The sequence below is a fragment of the Heterodontus francisci genome, chromosome 1 (assembly GCF_036365525.1).
Source record: "Heterodontus francisci isolate sHetFra1 chromosome 1, sHetFra1.hap1, whole genome shotgun sequence".
Taxonomy (NCBI): Eukaryota; Metazoa; Chordata; class Chondrichthyes; order Heterodontiformes; family Heterodontidae; genus Heterodontus; species Heterodontus francisci.
Window position 1 is genome coordinate 285564914 of NC_090371.1, and position 27354 is coordinate 285592267.

The 27354-nt window shown below is 44.2% G+C and overlaps 1 protein-coding gene across 1 annotated transcript; it reads left to right on the plus strand.

Moving 5' to 3' along the window:
• The first annotated feature begins 5722 nt into the window (after positions 1–5722).
• cisd2 (CDGSH iron sulfur domain 2) lies at positions 5723–25775 on the plus strand. The gene is made up of 3 exons (XM_068047215.1): positions 5723–5926; positions 18136–18350; positions 25573–25775. The coding sequence occupies exons 1-3, from the start codon at positions 5824–5826 to the stop codon at positions 25660–25662; spliced, it is 408 nt and encodes a 135-aa protein (XP_067903316.1). The 5' UTR covers positions 5723–5823; the 3' UTR covers positions 25663–25775.
• The last annotated feature ends 1579 nt before the right edge of the window (positions 25776–27354 follow it).

Here is a 27354-nt window from a genome sequence, read left to right on the forward strand (position 1 = left end):
TCCTTTCCTTTGTTAGCCGAGGTATAGAATACAAGAGTAGGGAGGTTATGCCGGAACTGTATAACTCATTGGTTAGGCCACAACTTGAGTACTGTGTGCAGTTCTGGTCACCTCATTACAGAAAGGATGTAACTGCACCCGAGAGGGTACAGAGGAGATTTACGAAGATGTTGCCAGGGCTGGAAAAATGCAGCTATGAGGAAAGATTGGATAGGCTGGGGTTGTTCTCCTTGGAACAGAGAAGGCTGAGGGGAGATCTGATTGAAATGTACAAAATTTTGAGGGACCTGGATAGAGTGGAGGTGAAGGGTCTATTCACTTTAGCATAGTTTTAAAGTGATTGGTAGAAAAATTAGAGGGGAGATGAGGAAACTCTTTTTCACCCAGAGGGTGGTGATGGTCGAACTCACTGCCTGAAAGGGTAGTTGAAGCTGAGACCCTAAACTCATTCAAAAGGAGTCTGGATATGTACCTCAAGTGCCGTAATCTGCAGGGCTATGGCCAAATGCTGGAAAGTGGGATTAGAATAGGTGGATCATTTTTCGGCCGGCACAGGCACGATGGGCCAAGTGGCCTCTTTCTGTGCCTTAAACTTTCTATGATTCTATGAAATCTCCTCTCAATCTTCTTTTCTCTAAGAACAGCCCCAAATTCTCCAATCTATTGTCGTAATTGAAGTTCCTCACCCCTGGAACCATTCTCGTAAATCATTCCTACACCCTCTCTAATGCCTTCACATTCTTCCTAAATTGTGGTGCCCAGAATTCAACACAATATTCCAGTTGTGGCCAAACCATTGATTTATAAAGGTTCGCCATAACTTCCTTGCTTTTGTACTCTATGCTTCTATTTATAAAGCCCAGGATCATTTTATGCTTTTGTTTAACTACTTTCTCAGCCACCCAGACACCTTCAATGATTTGTACACATATATCCCCCAGGTCCCTCTGCTCCTGCACCCACTTTAATATGTTTTAGTTTAGTTTAGTTTAGAGATACAGCACTGAAACAGGCCCTTCGGCCCACCGAGTCTGTGCCGACCATCAACCACCCATTTATACTAATCCTACACTAATCCCATATTCCTACCACATCCCCACCTGTCCCTATATATTTCCCTACCACCTACCTATACTAGGGGCAATTTGTAATGGCCAATTAACCTATCAACCTGCAAGTCTTTAGAACTGTATCCTTTATTTTACCTCTTCTTCTTCTTCCTACCAAAATGTATCACTTTGCACATATCTGCATTAACATTCATCTGCCAGGTGTCCACCCATTCCACCAGCCTGTCTAAGTCCTCTCGAAGTCTATCATAATCCTCCTCACAGTTCACTATATTTCCAAGTTTTGTGTCACCTGCAAATTTTGAAATTGTCCCTTGCACGTCCAAGACTAAGTCATTAACATAGATCAAGAAAAGCGTGGTCCTATCATCGATCCCTGGGGAATATTACTGTATATCTTGCTCTGTTGGCTAGGTTATCAGGAGAACCTTCCTGCTCTTCCTCGAAAGGTGCCATGGAATCTTTCAGAAAAGTCAGCTCTAGGAGATTTATATTTAGAGATACAGCACTGAAACAGGCCCTTCGGCCCACCGAGTCTGTGCCGACCATTAACCACCCATTTATACTAATCCTACATTCCTACCACATCCTCACCTGTCCCTATATTCCCCTACCACCTACCTATACTAGGGGCAATTTATAATGGCCAATTTACCTATCAACCGGCAAGTCTTTTAGATGTTAAAGTATTTTGAAATGTGATGTTACAACCCACCCAATAATTTTACTATTTAAAATAAAATATAATAGTTAAGGAAAATGGAAACGTTAATCTGTAATATTACCCTAAATTAAATTCTGACTAGTAGGTCAAATTCAAACTAGTAGCAGGTAAATTTAAAACTGATATCAAGAAGTACTTCTTCACACACAGATTAATCAACACTTGATTCAAATTAACTTTCAAATACAGTAATAGAAGTGAGGACCTTGGAATTATTCAAGAACCAATTAAATGCTGAAATGGGGGGATTGTAGGATCTTTCTCAATGAATGTATTAAGATGGGCTGAACATTATCTCTGATTGTCTTGTGATCTCTAATTAAGATTGTCTTCACTTATTTTCATCAAACAAATTTTCGACAAGTGCGACTTTATAAACATAGATATGTCTAAAACTAATTACATTTCCAAATATTTACCAGACTTTACCAGGTCCTTGAGAGGGTCCAGAGTAGATTTACCAGAATGGTTCCAAGGATGGAGGATTTTAGTGACAAAGTTAGGTTGGAAAATCTGAGGTTGTTCTCCTTGGCGCAAAGGAGATTGAGGAAAAATTTGATAGAGGTCTACAAGATTATGACATGCTTAGATAAGGTAGACAATGAAAAGCTGTTCCCATTAACTGATGGTATAAGGACTTGGGGACACAAATTGAATGTTTTGGGCAAGAGATGCAGGGGGAATGTAGCGAGTGGTAATGACCTGGAACTTGCTGCCTACCAGGGTGGTGGAAGCAGAGATGTCAATGATTTCAAAAGGAAATTGGATGGGCACTTGAGGAAATAAACTTGCAGGCCATGGGGATCAAGTGAGGGAGTGGGACTTACTGGTCTGCTGCGTGGAGAACTGGTATGGACTCAATGGGCCGAATGACCTCCTTTTATGCTTCAAATGACTCTATGATTTCTTCAGTCCACAAAGATCCCTGGATATAGTTTGCTCGGCATTATCTCTCTCACTGTCCAATGTCACTTTGCACAATGACATCTTGGTGACATATTATATCATAAAATCAGAGTAGGAGAGAAGGCTATGGACCATGGACACTGAACTGTCCGTATAACCTATCTATTTGGTCCCATGCCCCTGCTCTTTTGCTACATTCAATGACATTTATCTTTGCCTCTATGGCCTTTTACATTTTTTTTATTCATTCATGGAATGTGGGCATCACAAGGCCAACATTTATTGCCCATCCTAATTGCTCTTGAGAAGATGGTGGTGAACCGCCTTCTTGAACCACTTAGGTCCATGTGGTGTAGGTACACAGAAAGTGCTATTCGGGAGTTCCAGATTTTGACCCAGTGACAGAGAAGAAACAGTGATATTGAGTTCCAAGTCAGGATGGTCTGTGGCTTGGAGGGGATTGTGCAGGTGGTGGAATTCCCATGTGTCTGCTGCCCTAGTTCTTCTAGGTAGTAGAGTCTGCAGGTTTAGAAGGTGCTGTTGAAGAACCCTTGGCAAATTGCCGCAGTTCATCTGGTATATGGCACACACTGCTGTCACTGTGCGACGGTGGTGGAGGGAGTAAATGTTTAAAGTGGTGGATGGGTGCCAATCAAGTGGGCTGCTTTGTCCTGAATGGTGTCAAGCCTCTTGAGTGTTGTTGGAGGTGCACTCATCCAGGCAAGTGGAGAGTATTCCATCAAACTCTTGACTTGTGCCTTGGAGATGATGAACAGGCTTTGGGGAGTCAGATGAGTTACTCACTGCAGAACAGCCAGCCTCTGATCTGCTCTTCTAGCCACAGTATTTACATGGCTGACCCAGTAAAGTTTCTGGTCAATGCTGACCCCCAAGATGCTGATGATAGGGGATTTGATGATGGTAATGCCGCTAATGTCAAGGGGAGGTGATTAGATTCTGTCTTGTTGGAGATGTCATTGCCTAGCATTTATGTGGCACAAATGTTACTTGCCACTTAACAGCCTGAATGTTGTCCAGGTCTTGCAGCATGTGGGCATGGACTGCTTCAGTATCTGAGGAGTTGCAAATGAAACTGAAGGTTGTGCAATCATCAGTGAACATTCCTACTTGACCTTATGATTAAGGAAAGGTCATCGATAAAGCAGCTCAGATGATTGGGCCGAGGACATTTTTTTCCCCTTTTAGAGGTTAGAATGGATTCTGCTCTTACCACAGACTCTGGTCAGGCATTCCATGTCCTAACAACTCTCTGCATATATTCTTCCTAACCTGTCCTTGGTTCTCTTGGTCTTGATCTTCAATGAATGGCTTCTCTGATCGACTCAACTACTAATGAAAAGTTTTTCTGTATTCACTTTATCAAAACTTCTAAGTTTGAACACCTCTATCAGATGGGGAATGGGAGGGATGTTAGGAGATGGACAAGTTTGCTGGGGGAGTTGTTGGGAATGTTGGGAGAGTTGTTGGTTTAGGAATTTCTTGGGAGGATGGGATTTCGGGAGGTTTGTTGGTAAGTATATTCCAGGGTGTTGGGGAGTTTGGGTGCTTCTGAGATGACCTCCTTTTTCCTCAACCAAGGATTCCCCCCCACTGTTGTTGACAGGGCCCTCAACTGTGTCCGGCCCATTTCCCGCACCTCTACCCTCACCCTCCCTCCCAGAACCGTGACAGGGTTCCCCTTGTCCTCACTTTCCATCCCATCAGCCTCCGTATCCAAAGGATCATCCTCCACCATTTCCGCCACCTCCAGCGTGATGCCACTACCAGTCGCATCTTCCCCTCCCTTCCCCTGTCAGCATTCCGAAGGGATCGTTCCCTCTGCGACACCCTGGTCCACTCCTCCATTACCCCCACCACCTCGTCCCCTTCCCATGGCACCTTCCCCTGCAATCGCAGGAGGTGTAATACCTGACCATTTACCTCCTCTCTCCTCACTATCCCAGGCCCCAAACACTCCTTTCAGGTGAAGCAGCGATTTACTTGTACTTCTTTCAATGTAGTATACTGTATTCGCTGCTCACAATGTGGTCTCCTCTACATTGGGGAGACCAAGCGCAGACTGGGTGACCGCTTTGTGGAACACCTCCACTCAGTCCGCAAGCAGGACCCTGAGCTTCCGGTTGCTTGCCATTTCAATGCTCCCCCTTGCTCTCATGCCCACATCTCTGTCCTGGGATTGCTGCAGTGTTCCAGTGAACATCAACGCAAGCTCAAGGAACAGCATCTTATTTACCGATTAGACACAGTACAGCCTGCCAGACTGAACATTGAGTTCAATAATTTCAGAGCATGACGGGCCCCCCATTTTACTTTTATTTTTAGTTATTTTTTTCTTTTTTACATTTTTTACAAATTTTTTTTTGTATGTTTATTTCATTTCATCTTAGTTTGTTCAGTTTGCTTACCCACTGTTTTTTTTTCATGTTTGTACTTGCTGCTGTTCAATCTTCAGTCCGTTAACACCCTATCTGTACTAATACTTTGTCTTTCAACACACCATTAACATATTGTTTGCCTTTGCTCCATGACCTTTTGGTCAGCTATGTGGCCTGGTCCAATCTACACCTTCTCCTTTGTTATCTCTTGCCCCACCCCCACCTCACTTGCTTATAACCTTTGACTTTTCTAATATTTGTCAGTTCTGAAGAAGGGTCACTGACCCGAAACATTAACTCTGCTTCTCTTTCCACAGATGCTGCCAGACCTGCTGAGTGGTTCCAGCATTTCTTGTTTTTGTTTCAGATTTCCAGCATCCGCAGTATTTTGCTATTATTAATTGGGAATTTGTTGGGTGGTTTTGGGAGGTTGGTTAGAGGTGTTGGGAGACAGCTTTCAGCTGCTACACTAATTCACCCAATTTGGAATTAGTCACTTTCCCACCTGGGCCCTCACCCGTTGACCTGAGCAACAACCAATCAGGAGTGAACATCTGGGCTCCAGCGCCGTAGCCAATCAGCGGAAGGAGGTGACGTCACCGCGCCGCACGCTCCCTTGCAGCTGCGCGCGCAGTGAGCCGGGAAAGGGGCGTGGCCTGCAAGGTATCGCGCGCGCTCGTTCGTCCGATCGCTTCCGCCTGAAGTAAACCGGGACCAGGCCCGGACCATGACGCTTGAAACACTCGCCAGGATCATCAAAATACAACTGCCCGCCTACCTGAAGCGGATTCCCATCCCCGAGACTCTGGGCGGCTTCGCTCGGCTGACAGGTCAGGAGCGAAGGAGAGCGGGGCCCCGGGATGAGGGGGAACAGTGGACTCGGAGCCCGGGGCGAGATAGGGTAAAGCCGCCGGGGGTGCAGAGAGAGACCGGGGGTGTTGAGGGCAGGGGTCGGAGAACAGCAACGGGGCCTAAGGTAAATAAAAGCAAAATACTGCGGATGCTGGAAATCTGAAATAAAAACAAGAAATGCTGAATTCACTCAGCAGGTCTGGCAGCATCTGTGGAGAGAGAAGCAGAGTTAACGTTTCGGGTCAGTGACCCTTATAAATGTCAAAGGTTATAAGCAAGTGAGGTGGGGGTGGGGCAAGAGATAACAAAGGAGGTCTAGATTGGACCAAGTCACATGGCTGACCAAAAGGTCACGGAGCAAAGGCAAACAATATGTTAATGGTGTGTTGAAAGACAAAGCATTCGTACAGATTAGGTGAAAACGGACTGAATATTGAACAGCAGCAAGTGCAAACATGAAAAAAAACAGTGGGTAAGCAAACTGAACAAACTAAGATGAAATGAAATAAACATACAAAAAAAATTGTAAAAAATGTAAAAAAGAAAAAATAACTAAAAATGAAAGTAAAATGGGGGGCTGTCATGCTCTGAAATTATTGAACTCAATGTTCAGTCCGGCAGGCTGTAGTATGCCTAATCAGTAAATGCGATGCTGTTCCTCGAGCTTGCGTTGATCACTGGAACACTGCAGCAATCCCAGGACAGAGAGGTGAGCAGGGGGGAGTGTTGAAATGGCAAGCAACCGGAAGCTCAGGGTCCTGCTTGCGGACTGAGCGGAGATGTTCCACAAAGCGGTCACCCAGTCTGCGCTTGGTCTCCCCAATGTAGAGGAGACCACATTGTGAGCAGCGAATGCAGTATACTACATTGAAAGAAGTACAAGTAAATCGCTGCTTCACCTGAAAGGAGTGTTTGGGGCCTGGGATAGTGAGGAGAGAGGAGGTAAATGGGCAGGTATTACACCTCCTGCGATTGCAGGGGAAGGTGCCATGGGAAGGGGACGAGGTGGTGGGGGTAATGGAGGAGTGGACCAGGGTGTCGCAGAGGGAACGATCCCTTCGGAATGCTGACAGGGGAAGGGAGGGGAAGATGCGACTGGTAGTGGTATCACGCTGGAGGTGGCGGAAATGGCGGAGGATGATCCTTTGGATATGGAGGCTGATGGGGTGGAAAGTGAGGACAAGGGGAACCCTATCACGGTTCTGGGAGGAAGGGGAAGGGGTGAGGGTAGAGGTGCGGGGAATGGGCCGGACACGGTTGAGGGCCCTGTCAACTACAGTGGGGAGAAATCCTCGGTTGAGGAGAAAGGAGGTCATATCAGAAGCACCGTCATGGAAGTTAGCATCATCAGAGCAGATGAGATGGAGAAACTGGGAGAATGGAATGGAGTCCTTGCAGGAGGTAGGGTGTGAAGAAGTGTAGTCAAGGTAGCTGTGGGATTCGGTGTGCTTATAATGGATATTAGTAGACAACCTATTCCCCAGAGATGGAGACAGAGAAGTCGGGGAAGGGAAGTGTCAGAGATGGACCATGTAAAGGTGAGAGAAGGGTGGAAATTGGAAGCAAAGTTGATAAAGTTTTCCAGTTCGGGGCGGGAGCAGGAAACGGCACCGATACAGTCATCAATGTACCGGAAAAAGAGTTGGGGGAGGGGGCCTGAGTAGGACTGGAACAAAGAATGCTCGACATATCCCACAAAAAGACAGGCATAACTAGGACCCATGCGGGTACCCATAGCGACACCTTTTACTTGAAGGAAGTGTGTGGAGTTGAAGGAGAAGTTGTTCAATGTAAGAACAGGTTCAGCCAGGCGGAGGAGGGTGGTGGTGGATGGGGACTGGTTGGGCCTCTGTTCCAGGAAGAAGCGGAGCCCTCAAACCATCCTGGTGGGGGATGGAGGTGTAGGGCGATTGGACGTCCATAGTGAAGAGGAGGCGGTTGGGACCAGGAAACTAAGGTAGTGGGTGTGGCCATTAAGGAGGCGGGGCTTCATGTGGATGGGTGGGTCAAGCTAGGCTGCCATTGGCACGTGACTGAAAGGGGTGGATGTAACCTGCACAATTAAAAACAGGAAATGTTGGAAGCCCTCAATAGTTTACGTGGAGAGAGGAACAGTCCTGGTGTTACCAGTCATTAGAACCATTGTACTGGGTACGTTTCGGAGCTGTGTCTCTTGCTGAGAGACTGACAGTAAGTACCCAGCCCTCGGAGTGAGGTAATTACAGAAAGTGCTGGAAATAGTCAGCAGGTCAGGCAGCATCTGTGGAGAGAGAAACAGAGTTATCGTTCTAGGTCTGTATGACCTTTCATCTGCCTGTCCTGAGTATTTTCAGAACTTTGTTTTTATTTCAGATTTCCAGCATCTGCAGTATTTTGCTTTTAGGTTGGAGAGTGAGGATTGGGTGCAAAGTTTTTGTTTCATTTATATCGGGATGTGAGCATTACTGGCTAGCCCAGCATTAATTGTCCATCCCTAATTGCTCTTTGAGAAGGTGGTGGTGAGCTGCCTTCTTGAACTGCTGCAGTTCCTGTGATGCAGGTACACCCACAGTGCTGTTTGGAAGGGAGTTCCTGTTTTGACCCAGCAACAGTGAAGGAATGGCGATCTACTTCCAAGTTGGGATGATGTGTGACTTGGAGGGGGACCTGTAGGTGGTGATGTTACCATGTGCCTACTGCCTTGTTCTTTGAGGTATTTTTCATCCACTCTTCAAAATACCAACCCTTGATCCAACAGTCTCTGCAAACTATAGCCCCACCTCCAACCTCCCATTCCTCTCCAAAGTCTTGAATGTGTTGTCACCTCAGGTTTCCACCCTGTCACAGTACCAAAATAACTCTTATCAAAGTCGCAAATGACAATGACCTCTTCATCCTTCTCGAACTGTCGGTAGTCTTTGACGAGGTTCACTACCCCATCCACCTCAACCACTTCTGCTGGGACTGCTCTTTCTGGGTTCTATTGTTTTCTAGCTAATGGTAGCTAGAGAATCACTGAGCAGAGATTTCCTCAATTAAATATTGGGAAGACTGAAGCCATTGTTTCCAAACTCCATTCCCTAGCTACCGACTCTCTCCCTCTCCCTGGGAACAGTGAGATTAAGCCGGCCTGTTCGAACTCTTGGTGTCACATTTGAGCCTGAGATGAGGGTCTCGCCTCATTTGCGCCATCACTAAAACTGCCTATTTACACCTCCATAACATGGTTCAAATTTGCCCCTGTCTCAGCTCAATTGTCTTTAGAAACATAGAAAAATAGGAGCAGGAGTAGGCCATTCAATACGGTTATGGCTGATCATCCAAACTCAGTAACCTGTTTTGCTTTCTCCCCGTATCCCTTGATCTCTTTAGCCCTAAGAACTATATCTAACTCTTTCTTGAATATATTTAATGATTTGGCCTCAACTGCTTTCTGTGGTAGAGAATTCCACAGGTTCAGCACGTTCTGGGTGAAGAAATCCCTCCTCATCTCAGTCCTAAATGGTTTACCCCTTATCCTTAGACTATGACCTCTGGTCCTGGACCTCTAGTCTCAACTCTTCCACCGCACATCTAGCTGATCTCCCACATTCTACTCTCTAAACTTGAGGTCATCAAAACTCTGCTGTCCGTCTCTTTACTGGCACCAAATCCCATTAACGCAGCATAAGAAATAGGAGGAGTAGGCCATTCGGCCCCTAGAGCCTGCTCCGCCATTTAATGAGATCATGGCTGATCTGATTGTGGCCTTAACTCCAGTTTCCTGCCTGCCCCCATAACCCTCAATTCCCTTGTAGGTCAAAAATCTGTTAAGTTAGCCTTAAATTTATTCAATGACCCAGTCTCCACTGCTGTCTGAGGAAGAGAATTCCAAAGATTAACAATCCTTATAGAAGATATTCCTCCTCATCTCCGTCTTGAAAGGGACACCCCTAATTTTGAAACTGTGCCCCCTAGTTCTAGATTTCCCCCATGAGGGGAAATGTCCTTTCAAAATCTACTTGTCAAGCTCTCTCGAATCTTTTATGTTTTGAAAGATCACTTCTCATTCGCCTATACTCCAATGATTATAGGCCCAACCTGCTCAACTGTTCTACATAGGCCAACCCCTTCATCCCAGGAATCAACCTAGTGAACCTTTTCTGAACTACTTCCAACGCAAGTATATCCATCCTTAAGGAGACCAAAACTGTGCACAGTACCCTAGGTGCGGTTTCACCAACACCCTGTACAGTTGTAGCAAGACTTCCCTACTTTTATACTCATTCGCCTAACAAATGTCAACATTGCATTTGCCTTCCTTATTACTTGCTGTACTTACATGCTAACTTTTTGTGATTCGCATAAAAGGGCACCAAGATCCCCCTCTACTGCAGCATTCTGCAGTTTCTTCATGTAAATCATATTCTGTTTTTCAGTTCTTCCTGTCAAAATGGACAACCTCCCATTTTCCCACATTTTACTCCATCTGCCAAATTTTTGGCCACTCACTTAACCTATCTGTATCTCTTTGCAGACATGTGTCATCACAACGTGCTTTCCTACCTATCTTTGTATCATCTGCAAATTGGATAGAATACACTCGGTCCCTTTATCCAAGTCCTAAATATAGATCATAAATATTTGAGGCCTCAGCACTGATCCCTGTTGCACTCCGCCAGTTAGTTTGCCAACCTGCAAATGCCCCATTTATCCCAACTCTGTTTCCTGTTAGTTATCCAGTCCTCTATCCATGCTAATATATCACCCCCTCCCCTCCCCCACTCTTATTTCCCCCCCCCCCCCCCCCCCCCCAACACCATGAGCTCTTATCTTGTACAGTAATCTTTTATGTGGGACCTTATCGACTGCCTTTTGGAAACCCAAATACACATCTACTGGTTCCCCTCTATTCACCCTGCTTGTTACATCCTCAAAGAGCTCGTAAATTCGTCAAACACTATTTCCCTTTCATTGAACCATGTTGCCTCTGCCTGATGGTATTATGATTTTCTAAATGTCCTGCTACTGCTTCCTTAATAATGGATTCCAGCATTTTCCCAATGATAGCTATTAGGCTAACTGGCCAATAGTTTCCTGCTTTCTGTCACCCCTCCCTTTCTTGAATAGAGGTGTTACATTTGTGGTTTTCCAATCTGCTGGGACCGTTCCAGAATCTAGGGAATTTTGGAAGATTACTGCCAATGCTTCCACTATCTTCGCAGCCACTTCTTTTAAGACCCTAGGAAACAGGCCATCAGGTCCAGGGGACTTGTCAGCCTTTAGTCCCATTAGTTTCTGAGTACTTTTTCTCTAGTGATGGTGATTGTATTAAGTTCTTCCCTTCCTTTTGCCTCTTGATTTTCTGCTAAACTTGGAATGCTTTTTGTCTTCGACTGCAAAGGTAGCTAGAAAATACTTGTTCAAAGTCCCTGCCATTTCCTTGTTTCCCATTAATTCCCCAGTCTCATCCTGTAAGGGACCAATGCTTACTTTAGCTACTCTCTTCCTTTTTATATATTTGTAGAAGCTTTTGCAGTCTGTTTTTATATTTTATATTGTTTGTTAATTTACTCTTGTACTCTAATTTCTCCCTTTTTTTTTAAGTCATCCTCTGCTGAATTCTAAAATTCACCTACTACCCCCTGTGCTTGCTGACTCACATTGGATCCTGGTCAAGCAACATCTTGATTTTAAAATTCTTATCCTTGTTTACAAATCCCTCCACGGCCTCGCCCCTCCACATCTCTGTAATCTCATCCAGCCTCACAACCCTCCAAGATCTCTACACTCTAATTCTAGCCTCTTGATCATCCCCAATTTTTAAATTGCTCCACCATTGGTAGCATTTGTCTTCAGCTGCCTTGTCCCTAAGCGCTGGAATGCTCTCCCTACAGTTCTCCACCTCGCTACCTTGCTTTCCTCCTTTAAGACACCCCTTAAAACTTGTATCTTTCACCAAGCTTTTCATAATCTGATCTAATATCTCCTTATGTCGTGTCGTATTTTAATTTATAATGGTCCTGTGAAGTGCAAATATATATACACAAGTTCTTATTGAATAGTAGGACAGAACCAGGCAAATGTAATTTTTTTAGGTTTGTATTGGTATGGTGGGGATATAGCATTCATTCACTCGTTCCCTTATTGTAGTGGAAAAGTTGCATTTTGTTGATTTTACGATTCAGCCATCTGGCAAAGCAGCAGTTATGGTGATGTCGAAGTGGAAATTGTTGCACACTCATCACCTTTCCCATTGGATTGTTGGTAGAGGTCGCAGGTTTGAAAGATGCTGTGGCGAGTTGCTGCAGTTCATCTTTTATATGGTGCATGCTACTGCCATGGTGTGCCAATGGTGGAGGGAGTGATTGTTTAATATGGTGGATGGGGTGCCATTCAAATGGGTTGCTTTATCCTGGATGGTGTTAATCTTATGTTGGAGCTGCACTCATCCAGGAAAGTGAGGAGTATTCCATCACACTCCTAACTTCTTTTGTAGATGGTGGACAGGCTTTGGATAGTCAGGAGGTGAGTTACTTGTTGCATGATTCCCAGTCTCTGACCTGCTGTTGTAGCCACAGTATTTATATGGCTGGTTAATAGTGACCCCCAGGATGATAGGTGATTCAACAATGGTGTTGCTGTTGAATCTCATGGGGAAGTGTTTGGACACTCTCTTGTTGGAAGTGGTCATACTCTTCCTTCTGTTTGACCACCACCATTCATGACTGGATGTGGCAGGACTGTAGAGCTTTCATCTGATCTGTGGGTTAGTTCTGTCGTAAATAATGAGGACGATATAGATGGGCTGGTAAAATGGGCAGAGCAGTGGCAAATGGAATTTAATCCTGAGAAGTGTGAGATGATGCATTTTGGGAGGACTAACAACGGAAGGGAATATATAATGGATGGTAGGACCCTAGGAAGTACAGAGGGTCATTGTCCATGGATCACTGAAGGCAGCAGCACAGGTAGGTAAGGTGGCTAGGAAGGCATATGGGATACTTGCCTTTATTAGCTGAGGCAAAAAATATAAGAGCAGGGAGGTTATGATGGAGCTGTATAAAACGCTAGTTAGGCCACAGCTGGAGTACTGTGTACAGTTCTGGTCGCCACACTATAGGAAGGATGTGATTGCACTGGAGAGGGAGCAGAGGAGATTCACCAGGATGATGCCTGGGCTGGAGCATTTCAGTTATGAAGAGAGACTGGATAGGTTAGGGTTGTTTTCCTTAGAGCAGAGAAGGCTGAGGGGGGACCTGATTGAGGTATACAAAGTTATGAGGGGCATTGATAGGGTAGATAGGAAGAAACTTTTCTCCTTAGCGGAGGAGTCAAAAACCAGGGGGCATAGATTTAAGGTAAAGGGCAGGAGGTTTAGAGGTGATTTGAGGAAAGATATTTTCACCCAGTGGGTGGTTGGAATCTGGAATACACTGCCTGGGGAGGTTGGGGGGAGGTGCGTTGGTAGAGGCAGTAGCCCTCTCAACATTGAAGTATTTCGATGAGCACTTGAAACGCCATAGCATACAAGGCTATGGACCAAGTGCTGAAAAATGGGATTAGAATAGATAGATCCTTGATGGTCGGCATGGACACGATGGGCCGAAGGGCCTGTTTCTCTGCTGTATAACTCTAACAAAATCCTGGGAGATCTGTGTAATAAAATCTTGTATCTAGCACACTTTCTGTCACATTTCATATCCTGTGAATCACTATAATGAACATCAGCTGTGATATTTATAAGTTCTTAATATTAATGTTAATATACTTAACTAATTACACTTTTTAAAATGTAATTTATTGGATATGAAGAGTTTTGAACAGTCTCGATGATGTCAATTGATCTGTCCCTCTCTTCACACAAGATGAATCTTTTGGCAGAACACCAAGTTGCTGTTTGCAATCAGCAATATCAGATCTAAGCCAATTAACAGAGCATAGATTTAAACTTCATGTGGACCTTGAAGCTCCATAGTGTGCTCTGTGCAACCCACACAGAATAAAAGGTTGAACAGCTACATCTTTGACCAAGCTTTTGGTCATCTGTCATAATATAGATAGGTGCTTGATGGCCAGCATGAACATGATGTGCTGAAGGGCCTGTTTCTGTGCTGTATAACTCTGACTCTATGACTCCTTTGGTGACTAGGTGTCAAATTTTCTTTGGTAGCGTTGCTGTCAAGCACCTTGCCACATTTTACTACATTAAAGGTGCTTCATAAATGCAAGTTGTTAATATTGAAGACTAGTCTGGTGCGGGTGGATTCTGAGTACTGAATTAGCAGACATTTCCTCCAATTAAATATTGGGAAAACAAACCATTGTTTTCAATCTCCACTCCAAACTCCGTTACCTAGCTGAGCTAGTCTGTTCTCAATCTTGGTGTCACATTTGCTCTTGGTGTAGCTGGGAAGGTGGGTGCTCTGGGTGTAGCTGGAAGGGTTGGGGCTGGGGGCTGCTCTGGGTGTGGCTGGAAGGTGGGGGGGGTGCTCTGGGAGTGACTGGTTGGGGGGCAGTGCTGCTCTGGGTGTGGTTGGTGGGGGAGGGTGGCTGCTCTGGGAGTGACTGGGGCTGCTCCAGGTACAGGTGGGGGGGAAGAGTTGGGATGCTCTGGGAGGGGTTGGGGTCCTCCGGAAATGGCTGGGAGGGAGGGTGGGGCTGTTCAGAGTGTGGCTGGGAGGGGGGCATTGGGGCTGATCTGGGTGCGGCTGTCAGGGGGAGGAGGGGGGATGGAGCTGATCTGGGTGCAGCTGTGGGGTGATGGGGCTGCTCTGGGTGTGACTGGGAGGGGGGGCGTTGAGGCTGCTCTGGGTGCGACTGGGGAGGGTTGGTTTGGCATATGGCAGACTGGAGTAAATTACTTGGTATGTGAGCACACTATAGGAAAGATGTGATTGCACTGGAGAGGGTGCAGAGGGGATTCACCAAGATGTTGCCTGAGATGGAGCATTTCAGCTATGAAAAGAGACTGGATAGGCTAGGGTTGTTTTCCTTGGAGCAGAGAAGGCTGAGGGGGGAACATGATTGAGGTGTACAAGATTATGAGGGGCATTAATAGGTTAGATAGGAAGAAACTTTTTTCCTTAGCGGAGGGGTCAAGAACCAGGGGGCATAGATTTAGGGTAAGGGGCAGGAGGTTTAAGGGGAATTTGAGGAACCACCCAGATGGTGGTTGGAATCTGGAACACACAGCCTGAAGGGGTGGTAGAGGCAGGAACCCTCACAACATTTAAGAAGTGTTTAGATGAGCACTTGAAACGCCATAGCATAGAAGACTACGAGCCAAGTGCAGGAATATGGGATTTGAATAGTTATGGCCGGCACAGACACGATGGGCCAAAGGGCCTGTTTCTGTACTGTATAACTCGATGACTCTTGAGAGCAGTCAAATCAAATCTGGGTTCAAATCACAACTGTGCCCTTCTCAAAATCAACAGCTGGATCTGATTAAGAAAAGATAAATAGAATTTTTTAAGGGGAGGAATCGATATTTGTGGGGTGGGCATTTAAAGTATTCATAAGAGGGCAGAATTACTTCAATCATTGTTAAACATGATTAATAGGCTTTTCCTACGTTACAACAGTGGCCACACGTAAAGTACTATATTGGCTGTAAACTGCTTTGGGATGTCCTATGGTCATGAAAAGCACTATATAAATGCTTGTTTTAAACCTGTGAATGCTTTACTTTGCTCTATAATTGTGCTTGTTTATAAGCTGTCCTACAGATTGTTAAGCTACTATAGCTACGAAGTATCATCACCTCATTCCATGACAATATGAAAGGCACAATTCAACATGGTGGCTCCTCATCAGAGCCCTTTCCTATCCTGAGTGGCGTGAAACAGGGCTGTGTTCTCGCACCCACACTCTGCTTTCACATGCGTTCAAATCCTCTGAAGAAGGAATTTCCTCCACACAAGATCAGGGGGCAGGTTGTTCAACCTTGCCCGTCTAAGAGCGAAGTCCAAAGTACGGAAAGTCCTCATTAGCGAACTCCTCTTTGCTGACGATGCTGCTTTAACATCTCACACTGAAGAGTGCCTGCAGAGTCTCGTCGACAGGTTTGCGGCTGCCTGCAATGAATTTGGCCTAACCATCAGCCTCGAGAAAACGAACATCATGGGGCAGGACGTCAGAAATGCTCCATCCATCAATATTGGCGACCACGCTCTGGAAGTGGTTCAAGAGTTCACCTACCTAGGCTCAACTATCACCAGTAACCTATTTCCAGATGCAGAAATCAACAAGCGCATGGGGAAGGCTTCCACTGTTATGTCCAGACTGGCCAAGAGAGTGTGGGAAAATGGCGCACTGACACGGAACACAAAAGTCCGAGTGTATCAAGCCTGTGTCCTCAGTACCTTGCTCTATGGCAGCGAGGCCTGGACAACGTATGTCAGCCAAGAGCGACGTCTCAATTCATTCCATCTTCGCTGCCTCCGGAGAATACTTGGCATCAGGTGGCAGGACTGTATCTCCAACACAAGTCCTCAAGGCGGCCAACATCCCCAGCTTGTACACACTACTGAGTCAGCGGCGCTTGAGATGCCTTGGCCATGTGAGCCGCATGGAAGATGGCAGGATCCCCAAAGACACATTGTACAGCGAGCTCGCCACTGGTATCAGACCCACTGGCCGTCCATGTCTCCGCTTTAAAGACGTCTGCAAACGCGACATGAAATCCTGTGACATTGATCACAAGTCGTGGGAGTCAGTTGCCAGCGATTGCCAGAGCTGGCGGGCAGCCATAAAGACGGGGCTAAAATGTGGCAAGTTGAAGAGACTTAGCAGTTGGCAGGAAAAAAGACAGGGGCGCAAGGGGAGAGCCAACTGTGCAACAGCCCCGACAAACCAATTTCTCTGCAGCACCTGTGGAAGAGCCTGTCACTCCAGAATTGGCCTTTATAGCCACTCCAGGCGCTGCTTCACAAACCACTGACCACCTCCAGGCGCGTATCCATTGTCTCTCGAGATAAGGAGGCCCAAAAGAAAAAAAGAAAAGAAGGAAATAAATTGTTCTGTTTATAATGCAGGGTCTTTTTCTTAAATTGACAACATATCTCAGGGAATATTGAATTTTCAATAGTGTTCTGGTTGTAACTTCCATTGCTTGCAGTAGCAGTGTATGGCCATAACTTTGTCTGGATTATACAACAACTTTTAAGATCTGTCCTCAATAAGCAGCCAACCTTAATACCTTGCATGTTATAAAATGCTCAGCAGATTAGGCATTTATTTGTGCAGCATCTGTGGAGAAGGACACAGAAGAACTCACAGGGCTTGAATTTAAGCAGAGCTGGAGAGCCTGGGTGCTGCATGTTGTAGTGCCATAGAATCCATAGAGTTGGGAGAATGGGGGCAAACTAATCCTGCATTCTGATGCAAGCTGTGCTGTGAGGTTGTAGTCATTGTAGGGGGAAGGTTTACCAAGCTGTTCATGTAGGATGTATTGTTAAAGAGCAGCAGTCTGCGAACAGTAATCGCTGTCCTCAATGGCAGAATAATAGAGAATTTGTTATGTGCTCATCGTTGGGATAAAATGCTTCTGTGTGAAGAAAAAACCTGTACAGAAGCAGTAACTTTTAAAACTTCTGATGAAAGGTCATCGACCTGAAACATTACCTCTGTTTCTCTCTCCACAGATGCTGCTTTAACTGAGTATTTCCAGAATTTTTTGTTTTTATTTCAGATTTCCAGCACCCACAGTATTTTGCTTTAGCTTTTATAACCTTTTCAGGAGAACCACATTTAGCTCATGCTAAAGTAGGATTAGGGATTGTGCTAATTTAAATATTGGGGTTTTCCAAAGGATGAAGAAAGGTATAGTCAATGGAGGTTACTCACTATGAAAGGGTGGGGATAAGTTTTATTAAATGGCAAAATTAAAGCAGTTTAACCAAGTCTACTGGCATTTGTGCTGTAAGATCCTGCTAGTAGGCTCCAATCCAGGTTCTAGTTAAAGCCAGAAATTTGCCTCAATAACAGGCAACAATGAATTGTTTCACGATTGCTAAAAAGTTCTCTCCTGATCTCAGTATAATTCTTCTCCTCTAATCTTCACCTCCCTCCCCCCAAATTAGTGTTCTTTTTTACAGCAGAGTTTTTAATACCTGGTACTTAATTGAATAGACATATACATGACAGGTGATAAATTCAAGTATGCCTCTACCCAATAGTGGTGTGTTATATTTTTTCTAATTAAATCTCACGTTGTCGCCCACAGTTGCAGAATGGCTGCGATTGCTGCCTTTCCTCGGAGTTCTTGCGCTGCTCGGGTACCTTGCTATTCGACCTTTCATTCCCCGAAAGAAACAGCAGAAGGACAGCTTGATTAATCTAAAAATCCAGAAGGAAAATCCCAAAGTGGTGAATGAAATCAACATCGAAGATCTGCAGTTCACCAAGGCAGCGTACTGCAGGTGTTGGCGATCAAAGACGGTAATAATATTGCATGGTTTTGGGGGGCAGCCTTGACAGGCGTACTTAAAACTAATTTTGTGATCATATTGCAGATGAGTTACACCCCTCCTACTTGGAGATTTTTCCTTGCATTGAAGGGCATGGAAAAGAAAATAGTACACAATCCATTGCCCCTCATGAGTTAAGTTTAAGAAAAAAGTGTGCTTATGACAGATGTCAGGTAGATAATACAATGGAGAACCAGGCTGAATATCGAAAGTTCAGAGGGGAAATGAAAAAGCAAATAAGAGAAACAAAGAGGGAGTATGAAAAGAGACTGGCAGCTAGCATAAAAGAGAATCCCAAAGTCTTCTATAGGCATATAAATAGTAAAAAGGTGGTAAGAGGAGGAGGAGGGCCGATTAGGGACCAAAAAGGGGATTTACACACGGGGGCAAAGGGGGGGGGGAATAGCTGAGGTGCTAAATAATTACTTTGCATCTGTATTTACTAAGGAAGAAGATGCTACCTAGGCCACGGTGGAAGAGGAGGTAATTAATACACTAGCCAGATTTAAAATTGATAAGGAGGAGGTATTAGATAGGCTGTTTATACTTAAAGTTGATAAAGCACCAGGACCAGATGAGATGCATCCAAGGATACTGAGGGAAGTGGGAGTGGAAATTGCGGAAGTGCTGGCCATAATTTTTCAGTTTTTCTTAGATTCGGGTGGTGCCAGAGGACTGGAGAATTGCAAATGTTGCACCCTTGTTCAGCAAAGCCCACCAACTACAGGCCTGTCAGTGGTGGGGAAACTTGTAGAAAAAATAATTTGGCACAAAATTAATCGGCACATGAACAAATGCTGGTTAATTAAGGAAAGCCAGCATGGATTTGTCAAGGGCAAATCGTGTTTAATCAACTTGCTGGAGTTTTCTTTGAAGGAGTAACAGAGAGGGTTAATGAGGGCAATGCTGTCAATGTCGTGTACTCTGACTTCCAGAAAGCATTTGATACAGTGCCGCACAACAGACTTGTGAGCAAACTTATAGCTCATGAAATAAAAGGGACAGTAGCAACATGGGTATGAAATTGGCTGTGTGACAGGAAACAAAGTGTCGTGGTTAATGGATGCTTTTCAGGCTGGAGGAAGGTTTGTAGTGGAGTTCCCCAGGGATCAGTGTTGGGATCCTTCCTCTTCCTGATGTATATTAATACCTAGATCTTGGTGTACAGGGCACGATTTCAAAGTTTGCAGATGATACAAAACTTGGAAGCATTATAAACTGTGAGGAGGATGGTGTAGAACTTCAAGTTGCTGGAATGGGCAGACAAGTGGCAGATGAAGATCAATGCGGAGAAATGTGAAGTTTTTCATTTTGGTAGGAAGAACATGGAGAGACAATATAAAAATGAAGGGCACAATTCTAAAGGGGGTGCAGGAGCAGAGGGACCTGGGTGTATATGTGCATAAGTCATTGAAGGTATAAGGACAGATTGAGAGAACGGTTAATAAAGCATACAGTATCCTGGGCTTTATTAATAGGGGCATAGAGTACAAGAGCAAGGAAGTTATGTTGAATTTATATAAGACACTAGTTTGGCCTCAGCTGGAGTATTGCGTCTAGTTCTGGGCGCTGCACTTAAGGAAAGATGTGAGGGCATTGGAGACAGTACAGAAAAGATTCATGAGAATGGTTCCAAAGATGAGGAATTTCAGGTATGAAGATAAATTGGAGAAGTTAGGACTGTTTTCCTTGGAGAAGAGAAGGCTGAGAGGAGATTTGATAGAGGTATTCAAACTCATGAGGGGGCTGGACAGAGTAGATCGAAACTGTTCCCACTCGTGAAAGAATTGTGAACAAGAGGGCACAGATTTAAATTAATTGGCAAAAGAAGTAAAAGTGACATGAGGAAAAACTTTTTCATGCAGCAAGTGGTTAAGGTCTGGAATGCACTGCCTGAGAACGTGGTGGAGGCAGGTTCAATTGAAGCATTCAAAAGGGAATTAGCCAGTTACATGAAAAGGAAGAATGTGCAGGGTTACAGGGAGAAGGCAGAGGAATGGAACTAGGTGAATTGCTCATTCAGAGAGCTGGTGCAGACACGATGGGCCGAATGGCCTCCTGTGCAGTAATAATTGAATGTGAAGGAGAACAGGACGTGCAGTTAAAAGTTAATATAAGCAACAATAATCCTAGCTAATTTTAGTTACTATTTCAAGGAGAGAAGAATAATGGGAGCAGTGAAAGGAGAGCTTGCTTGCCTGCTACGTTTAGATAATTACTGTTCCTACAAAAGGAACAAAGCCAGGAATCGGATTGACTGGTCGGAGGTCAGTGCACCGCACAAGATAATGGATCCATTCCAGGATTATTTACAGCCCATTCAAATATGATCACTCACCACCCCGTAGCATCACAGATGGGTAGAAACTTACCATCAGACTATTTATCAAGGATTCAACTTGCTGAGGTCAGATAGGAACACATTACAGATTTAGAAAATAATGGATGTCAGTGAGTAAACTGTAATCTTATCTAAACTTGGGGTTTGAGTAAAATCTGAAAGCATAAAGGCAAATACTGTTGAGATGGTCATGGTTGTTTTCATTACGGTGACACAATGCTAGGGAGAGTATACCTTCAAAAAGGGTAGCAAGGTTATCCATTGAGGTGATGGCGTAGCTAACAAATCTTAAAAGCTGGTAGCTGTAATGCAGAGGCTGGCAAACGATTGTCTTTTTTTTGCTCAGCCAAATGTCTGAAATACAGAAACCCAATAGTTGGAGCAAAGGAGGTTGACTAACTCTAAGAAGAATCCTGCATATTTTTTGATCTCCTGAGCTCATGCTAGCACTGTCCCTCAGTCAGGATGTTCGGTGTAGCAAATCTAGAACCTATCATTCAGTTAAACTTTTACATCTATCTCAGCCTATTTTGCAATGAGATGTAATGTTTTCTGAGGTTAATGGATTGGAATAGAATTTGTTGGTAAACTAGTTAGTTTTATAGTTTTTCTTTCCCCCCTTCCTAAAGGTCAGAATTACAAAAGGTTGTAATCTCTGGATTACTCCCGGTGCCAGGTGCTAGTGAGTATAGGAATAGGAGGATAGAGCAGATGAATGTGTGGCTGAGGAGATGGTGCAGGAGGGAGGGCTTTAGTTTCCTGGATCACGGGGTCTGTTTCTGGCAAAGGTAGGACCTGTACAAGTTGGATGGGTTGCACCTGATCCGGAATGGGATCAACATCCTTGCTGGGAGGTTTGCCCATGCTGGTGGGGAGGGAGGGAGTTTAAACTAATTTGGCAGGGGGATGGGATACAGAGTGGAGGTACAGTAGGGGGTGATGCACAGTCAAATATAAAAGAGAAACTGAGTCAGTGTGGAAGGCAGAGCAAATATAGACCTGTTAAGGCACAAGTGAAAAATGCGTGGCTGGATTGCATCTATTTTAATGCAAGGAGTCTTACTAGTAAGGCAGATGAATTGAGAGCAATGATTAGCACATGGGATTATGATATTATTGCTATCACAGAGACATGGTTGAGGGAGGGGCAGGACTGGCAGCACAATATTCCAGAGTATAGAATCTACAGGGGAGGGGGTAAAAGAGGAGGTGGCATTGCACTGTTGATCAAGGAGTCAATTACTGCAATAAGGAGGGATGATATCTTAGGTTCCTCGAATGAGGCCATATGGGTAGAACTTAAAAAGGGGGCAATCACTTGGCTGGGAGTGTACTACAGTCCTCCAAACAGTCAGGAAGAGAAAGAGGAGCAGATATGTAGGCAAATCTCAGAGGAGTAAAAATAACAGGGTACTAATAGTAGGGATTTCAACTTCCCCAATATCAACTGGGATAATCTTAGTGCAAAAAGCTTAAAGGGGGTGGAATTCTTAAAATGCATACAGGAGAGCTTGTTGAGCCAGTACGTCGAAAGTCCGACAAGAGAAGGGGCAGTACTGGACCTAATCCTAGGGAATGAAGCCGGACAAGTGGTAGAAGTGTCAGTGGGGCAGCATTTCGGGGATAGTGACCATAACTCTAAGATTTAAGGTAGTTATGGGAAAGGACAAAGATGGACCGGAAATAAAGGTGATCAATTTGGGGAAGGCCGATTTTAAGATGATAAAACAGGATCTGGTCAAAGTGGACTGGGAGCAGCTACTTGTAGGAAAGTCTACATCAGACCAGTGGGACCAGAGGAAATAGTGAGAGCTCAGAGCCAACATGTACCCGTTAAGGTGAAGGGTAGGACCAACAAGTCCAGGGAACCCTGGATGTCGAGGGATATCGAGGACTGGATCAGGAATAAAAAGGAGGCTTATGGCAGATTCAGAGTGCTGAAAACAGTGGAGGCATTAGAGGAGTATAGAAAGTGTAGCGGGGTACTTAAAAAAAAAAAAGTAATTGGGAGAGCAAAGAGGGGACATGAAGAAACACTGGCGGACAAGATAAAGAAAAATCCTAAGGCGTTTTATGAGGATATTAAGGGCAAGAGGATATCCAGGGAAAGAGTAGGGCCCATTAGGGACCAAAGTGGCAATGTGTGTGTGGAGCCGGAGGACACGGGTGAGGTTTTAAATGATTACTTTTCATCTGTGTTCACTATGGAGAAGGACGATGTAGGTGTAGAGATCAGGGAGGGGATTGTGATATACTTGAACATATTAGCATTGAAAGGGAGGAAGTATTAGCTGCTTTAGCGGGCTTAAAAGTGGATAAATCCCCAGGCCCAGATGAGATGTATCCCAGGCTGTTATGTGAGGCAGGGGAGGAGATTGCAGGGGTTCTGACACAAATTTTCAAATCCTCTGTGGCCACAGGAGAGGTACCAGAGGATTGGAGGACAGCGAATGTGGTACCATGGTTCAAGAAGGGTAGCAGGGATAAACCAGGTAATTACAGGCCGGTGAGTCTAACATCAGTGGTCGGGAAACTATTGGAAAAAATTCTGAGGGACAGGATTAATCTCCACTTGGAGAAGCCGGGAATAATCTGGGATAGTCAGCACGGCTTTGTCAGGGGGAGATCTTGTCTGATTAACTTGATTGAATTTTGCGAGGAGGTGACTAGATGTGTAGATGAGGGTAAGGCAGTTGATGTAGTCTACATGGACTTTAGTAAGGCTTTTGATAAGGTCCTGCATTGGAGATTTCTTAAGGTAAGAGCCCATGGGATCCAGGGCAATTTGGCAAATTAGATCTAAAATTGGCTTAGTGGCAGGAGGCAGGGTAATGGTCGAGGGTTGTTTTTGCAAGTGGAAGCCTGTTACCAATGGTGTACTGCAGGGATTGGTGCTGGGACCCTTGCTGTTTGTAGTGTACATTAATGATTTAGACGTGAATATAGGAGGTATGATCAGTAAGTTGGCAGATGGCACGAAAATTGGTGGTGTTGTAAATAGTGAGAAGGAAAGAAAACCTTAGATTACAGGACGATCTAGATGGGCTGGTAAGATGGGAGGAGCTGTGCGCAAATGGAATTTAATCTTGAGAAGTGAGTTGATGCATATTGGGAGGACAAACAAGGCAAGGGATTATACAATAGATGGTAGGACCCTAGGAAGTACAGAGGGTCAGAGGGACCTTGGTGTACTTGTCCATAGATCACTGAAGGCAGTAGCACAGGTAGATAAGGTGGTTAGGAAGGCATATGGGATACTTGCCTTTATTAGCTGAATCACAGAATATAAGAGCAGGGAGGTTACGATGGAGCTGTATAAAACGCTAGTTAGGCCACAGATGGAGTACTGTGTACTGTTCTGGTCACCACACTATAGGAAGGATGTGATTGCCCTGGAGAGGGTGCAGAGGAGATTCACCAGGATGTTGCCTGGGCTGGAGCATTTCAGCTATGAAGAGAGACTGAAAAGGCTAGGGTTGTTTTCCTTAGAGCAGAGAAGGGGAGTCATGATTGAGGTATACAAAATTTTGAGGGGCATTGATACGTTAGATAGGAAGAAACCTTTTCCCTTAGTGGAGGGGTCAATAACCAGGGGGCATAGATTTAAGGTAAGGTGCCGGAGGTTTAGAGGTGATTTGAGGAAACATTTTTCACCCAGAGGGTGGTTGGAGTCTGGAACACACTGCCTGAAGAGGTGGTAGAGGCAGGAACCCTCACAACATTTAAGTATTTAGATGAGCACTTGAAACGCCATAGCATACAAGGTTATGGGCCAAGTGTTGGAAAATGGGATTAGAATAGTTAGGTGCTTGATGGCCGGCACAGACACGATGGGCCGAAGGACCTGTTTCTGTGCTGTATAACTCTGACTCCATACAGTTCCATAGATGGGAGCAGTCTTTCAGTATTTTGACAAAGTGACCATAAACATAGACAATGGGTAGAGGAAACTGTTGAATTGAGCCACATCACAATTGAGACAAATTGTGCCATCACCTGGTATTTATGTGCACTTTCCAGCATTGGCAAAGGTGCTGTCTTTCAGAAGAACTGAGGTCTTGTCTTCCCATTGTCCTGGTCAACATTTCTCTCTCATACAAGAACAGATTAACTTGTTATTAGTTTCAGTTTGTGGGATCATGCTGAGTGAACATTGCTGCTGGTTTGTCCACATAAGTGACTATAAAGTAGTCTTCAAAAATAGTTCTTTGGTTCTGAATGACTTTGAGAAGCCTGGGAACATAAGTCACTATATAAATGTAATTTCCTCTTTGCATCCAAAATTTCCTAGATTGACAATGGACAAGCCATAAAAGTCCTAACTTTCTCAATGGTGTCTACCTTGTGCAAGTTTTCACACTAATGGTGATGAACACAAATCAAAGAAAACATTATAAGGCTGAAACTATGAAGCTTGCAGTTGGTGTGGAGCCTCGCTGTGGATGGATGAGGCAGAAGCAGAACCATGCAATTTCAGGCTGAAGCATTTTGAAAAGTAATAAAACAATGCATTTTTCTTGTCAGTTTCATTTTGATTATTAATATAAAAGTGATGGTGTCAATATGACTATAATGGGGGTTTTTTTTTTCCCCCTCAAGGATTCAGTTTCCAGAAAACAATACTATATTTCTCAGTTTTGTGATGAGTATAGGATCAGGAATCCTTCCTCAGCATTTGTGGTTTAAGTTAATCTTAAAACTAGGTTACCCCTATCACTGCACTCATGAAGGAAGTATTATTGCGACAGGTTGTAAAATATTTCTATCATGACAACAAGTGCTCCAAAACAAATTGTTGGCGTGTACAGTACTCTGAATTAAAATTTGACTGGTTTTGTTTTTTTCTTTATAGTTTCCTGTTTGTGATGGGTCTCACAACAAACACAATGAATTGACGGGTGATAACGTGGGTCCATTGATTATTAAGAAGAAAGAAGTATAACATTTTTTATTTTCTTTAATCATGGCGTAAAAAGTGTTCGTGATGTAAAGATCATTTGTTAAAGTGCAACCATGAATTTTTAACAGTCCAATAAATGTACCTTTACAGTAAAATTTGTACAGATAAGTTGTAAAGCTTTATTTGTCGCTAACAAATGTCTAATGTAATTTGTTGATGTACAGTGGTTATAATTGGGGCAATCTAAAGACTACAGTAATTGTTGAAAATTGGGTTGTGCTTTTACTTTACTGAGATGATCCCTTTGAATTTGCAAGTTATTTTTGAACATTGTAGTTCCTCGATGTTTTCATACAGAGGTTGTGTGCTAAAACACATTATATTCTCTAATGGTACAAGAAATTACTGCTATGAAAGTTTTTCTGCTGGAGTGCAAATAATTTTCAGTTGCTATGGACAACTAACATGTCATTTTCCTGCTAAATCTTTGAGTCACACAGAAGTCTATTACAGGGGTTCACTGACACCTGGAAATTATTTTTGAAAAAACTAAACTCCTGGGTTCTCAACCCTTTTGCTTATGAGGCCCCTCTCCCATGTTATAAAAATTCCATGGTTCCCCTGTAAGAAAACAGGATTTTTTTCTGTATAAAAAATTAGATAATAAAACATTTGTTTACTTAATGTTAAACTTATTGCTGGTGCTGAGGAGCAATTCTGTTAGGACTTGGATATCTGAACTTCTAGATATAGTAGAAGGACTCCTTCAGCTCCATTTTTACCAGATCCATGACCAAGATATGAGGTAGATTTCAGGCAAAAAAAGGAACTCATTTCATGGAGATAAGACTCTGGGTAAAAGCAAACTGTGATTAAGGAACCAGGAGGGAAAATCAGTCCATGGTGAAGAATCTCTGTTAAATTTCCCATATTGTAGTTGGTGGTGAATGCGACTGCAAATGGTACTGACTTTAAACATCCAGGTGGCTGACCGGAGGATGGTAGACGGTGTTCCCCAAGGGTCAGTGCTAGGACCATTGCCTTTTCTGCTCTATATAAATGATTTGGATCTTGGAATAATCATATCCTGTTACTCCCTTCCTAACAGCACTATTGGTGTACCTACACCCCAAGGCCTGCATCGGTTCAAGAAGGCAGCTCACCACCACTTTCTTGGGCCATTAGGGATGGGCAATAACTGTCCTAGCCAGTGAGGCCCACATCACCTGAACAAATAAACACCAAACGTGGAGGTGTGCAAACAGTAAGGATGATCCAAACCACCTGCAGCAAGACATAGATAGGCTAGCAGAAGGGGGTGGCAGGTGGAATTTAATACTGACCAGTCTGAGGTGATTCACTTGGCAGAAGGAATAAGAGATGATATAGAAAAACTGTTCCCATTATCTAATGGTTGACTAGGGGACTCTGATTGAAACTTTTAGGCAAGAGATGCAGGGGGAATGTGAGGAAGAGCTTTTTTATGCAGTGGGTGGTAATGACGTGGAAGCAGAAACAGTGATTTCAAAAGGAAATTGGATGGCTGCTTGGAGGAAATAAACTTGCAGGGCTATGGGGAGTGGGACTGTATTTGTTTCTTGATACTGATTTATTACATGGAAACATATAAAATAGGAGCAGGAGTAGGCCATTCAGCCCTTCAAGCCTGCTCCGCCATTCATTCTGATCATGGCTGACCATCCAACTCAGTAGCCTGTTCCCGCCTTCATCCCA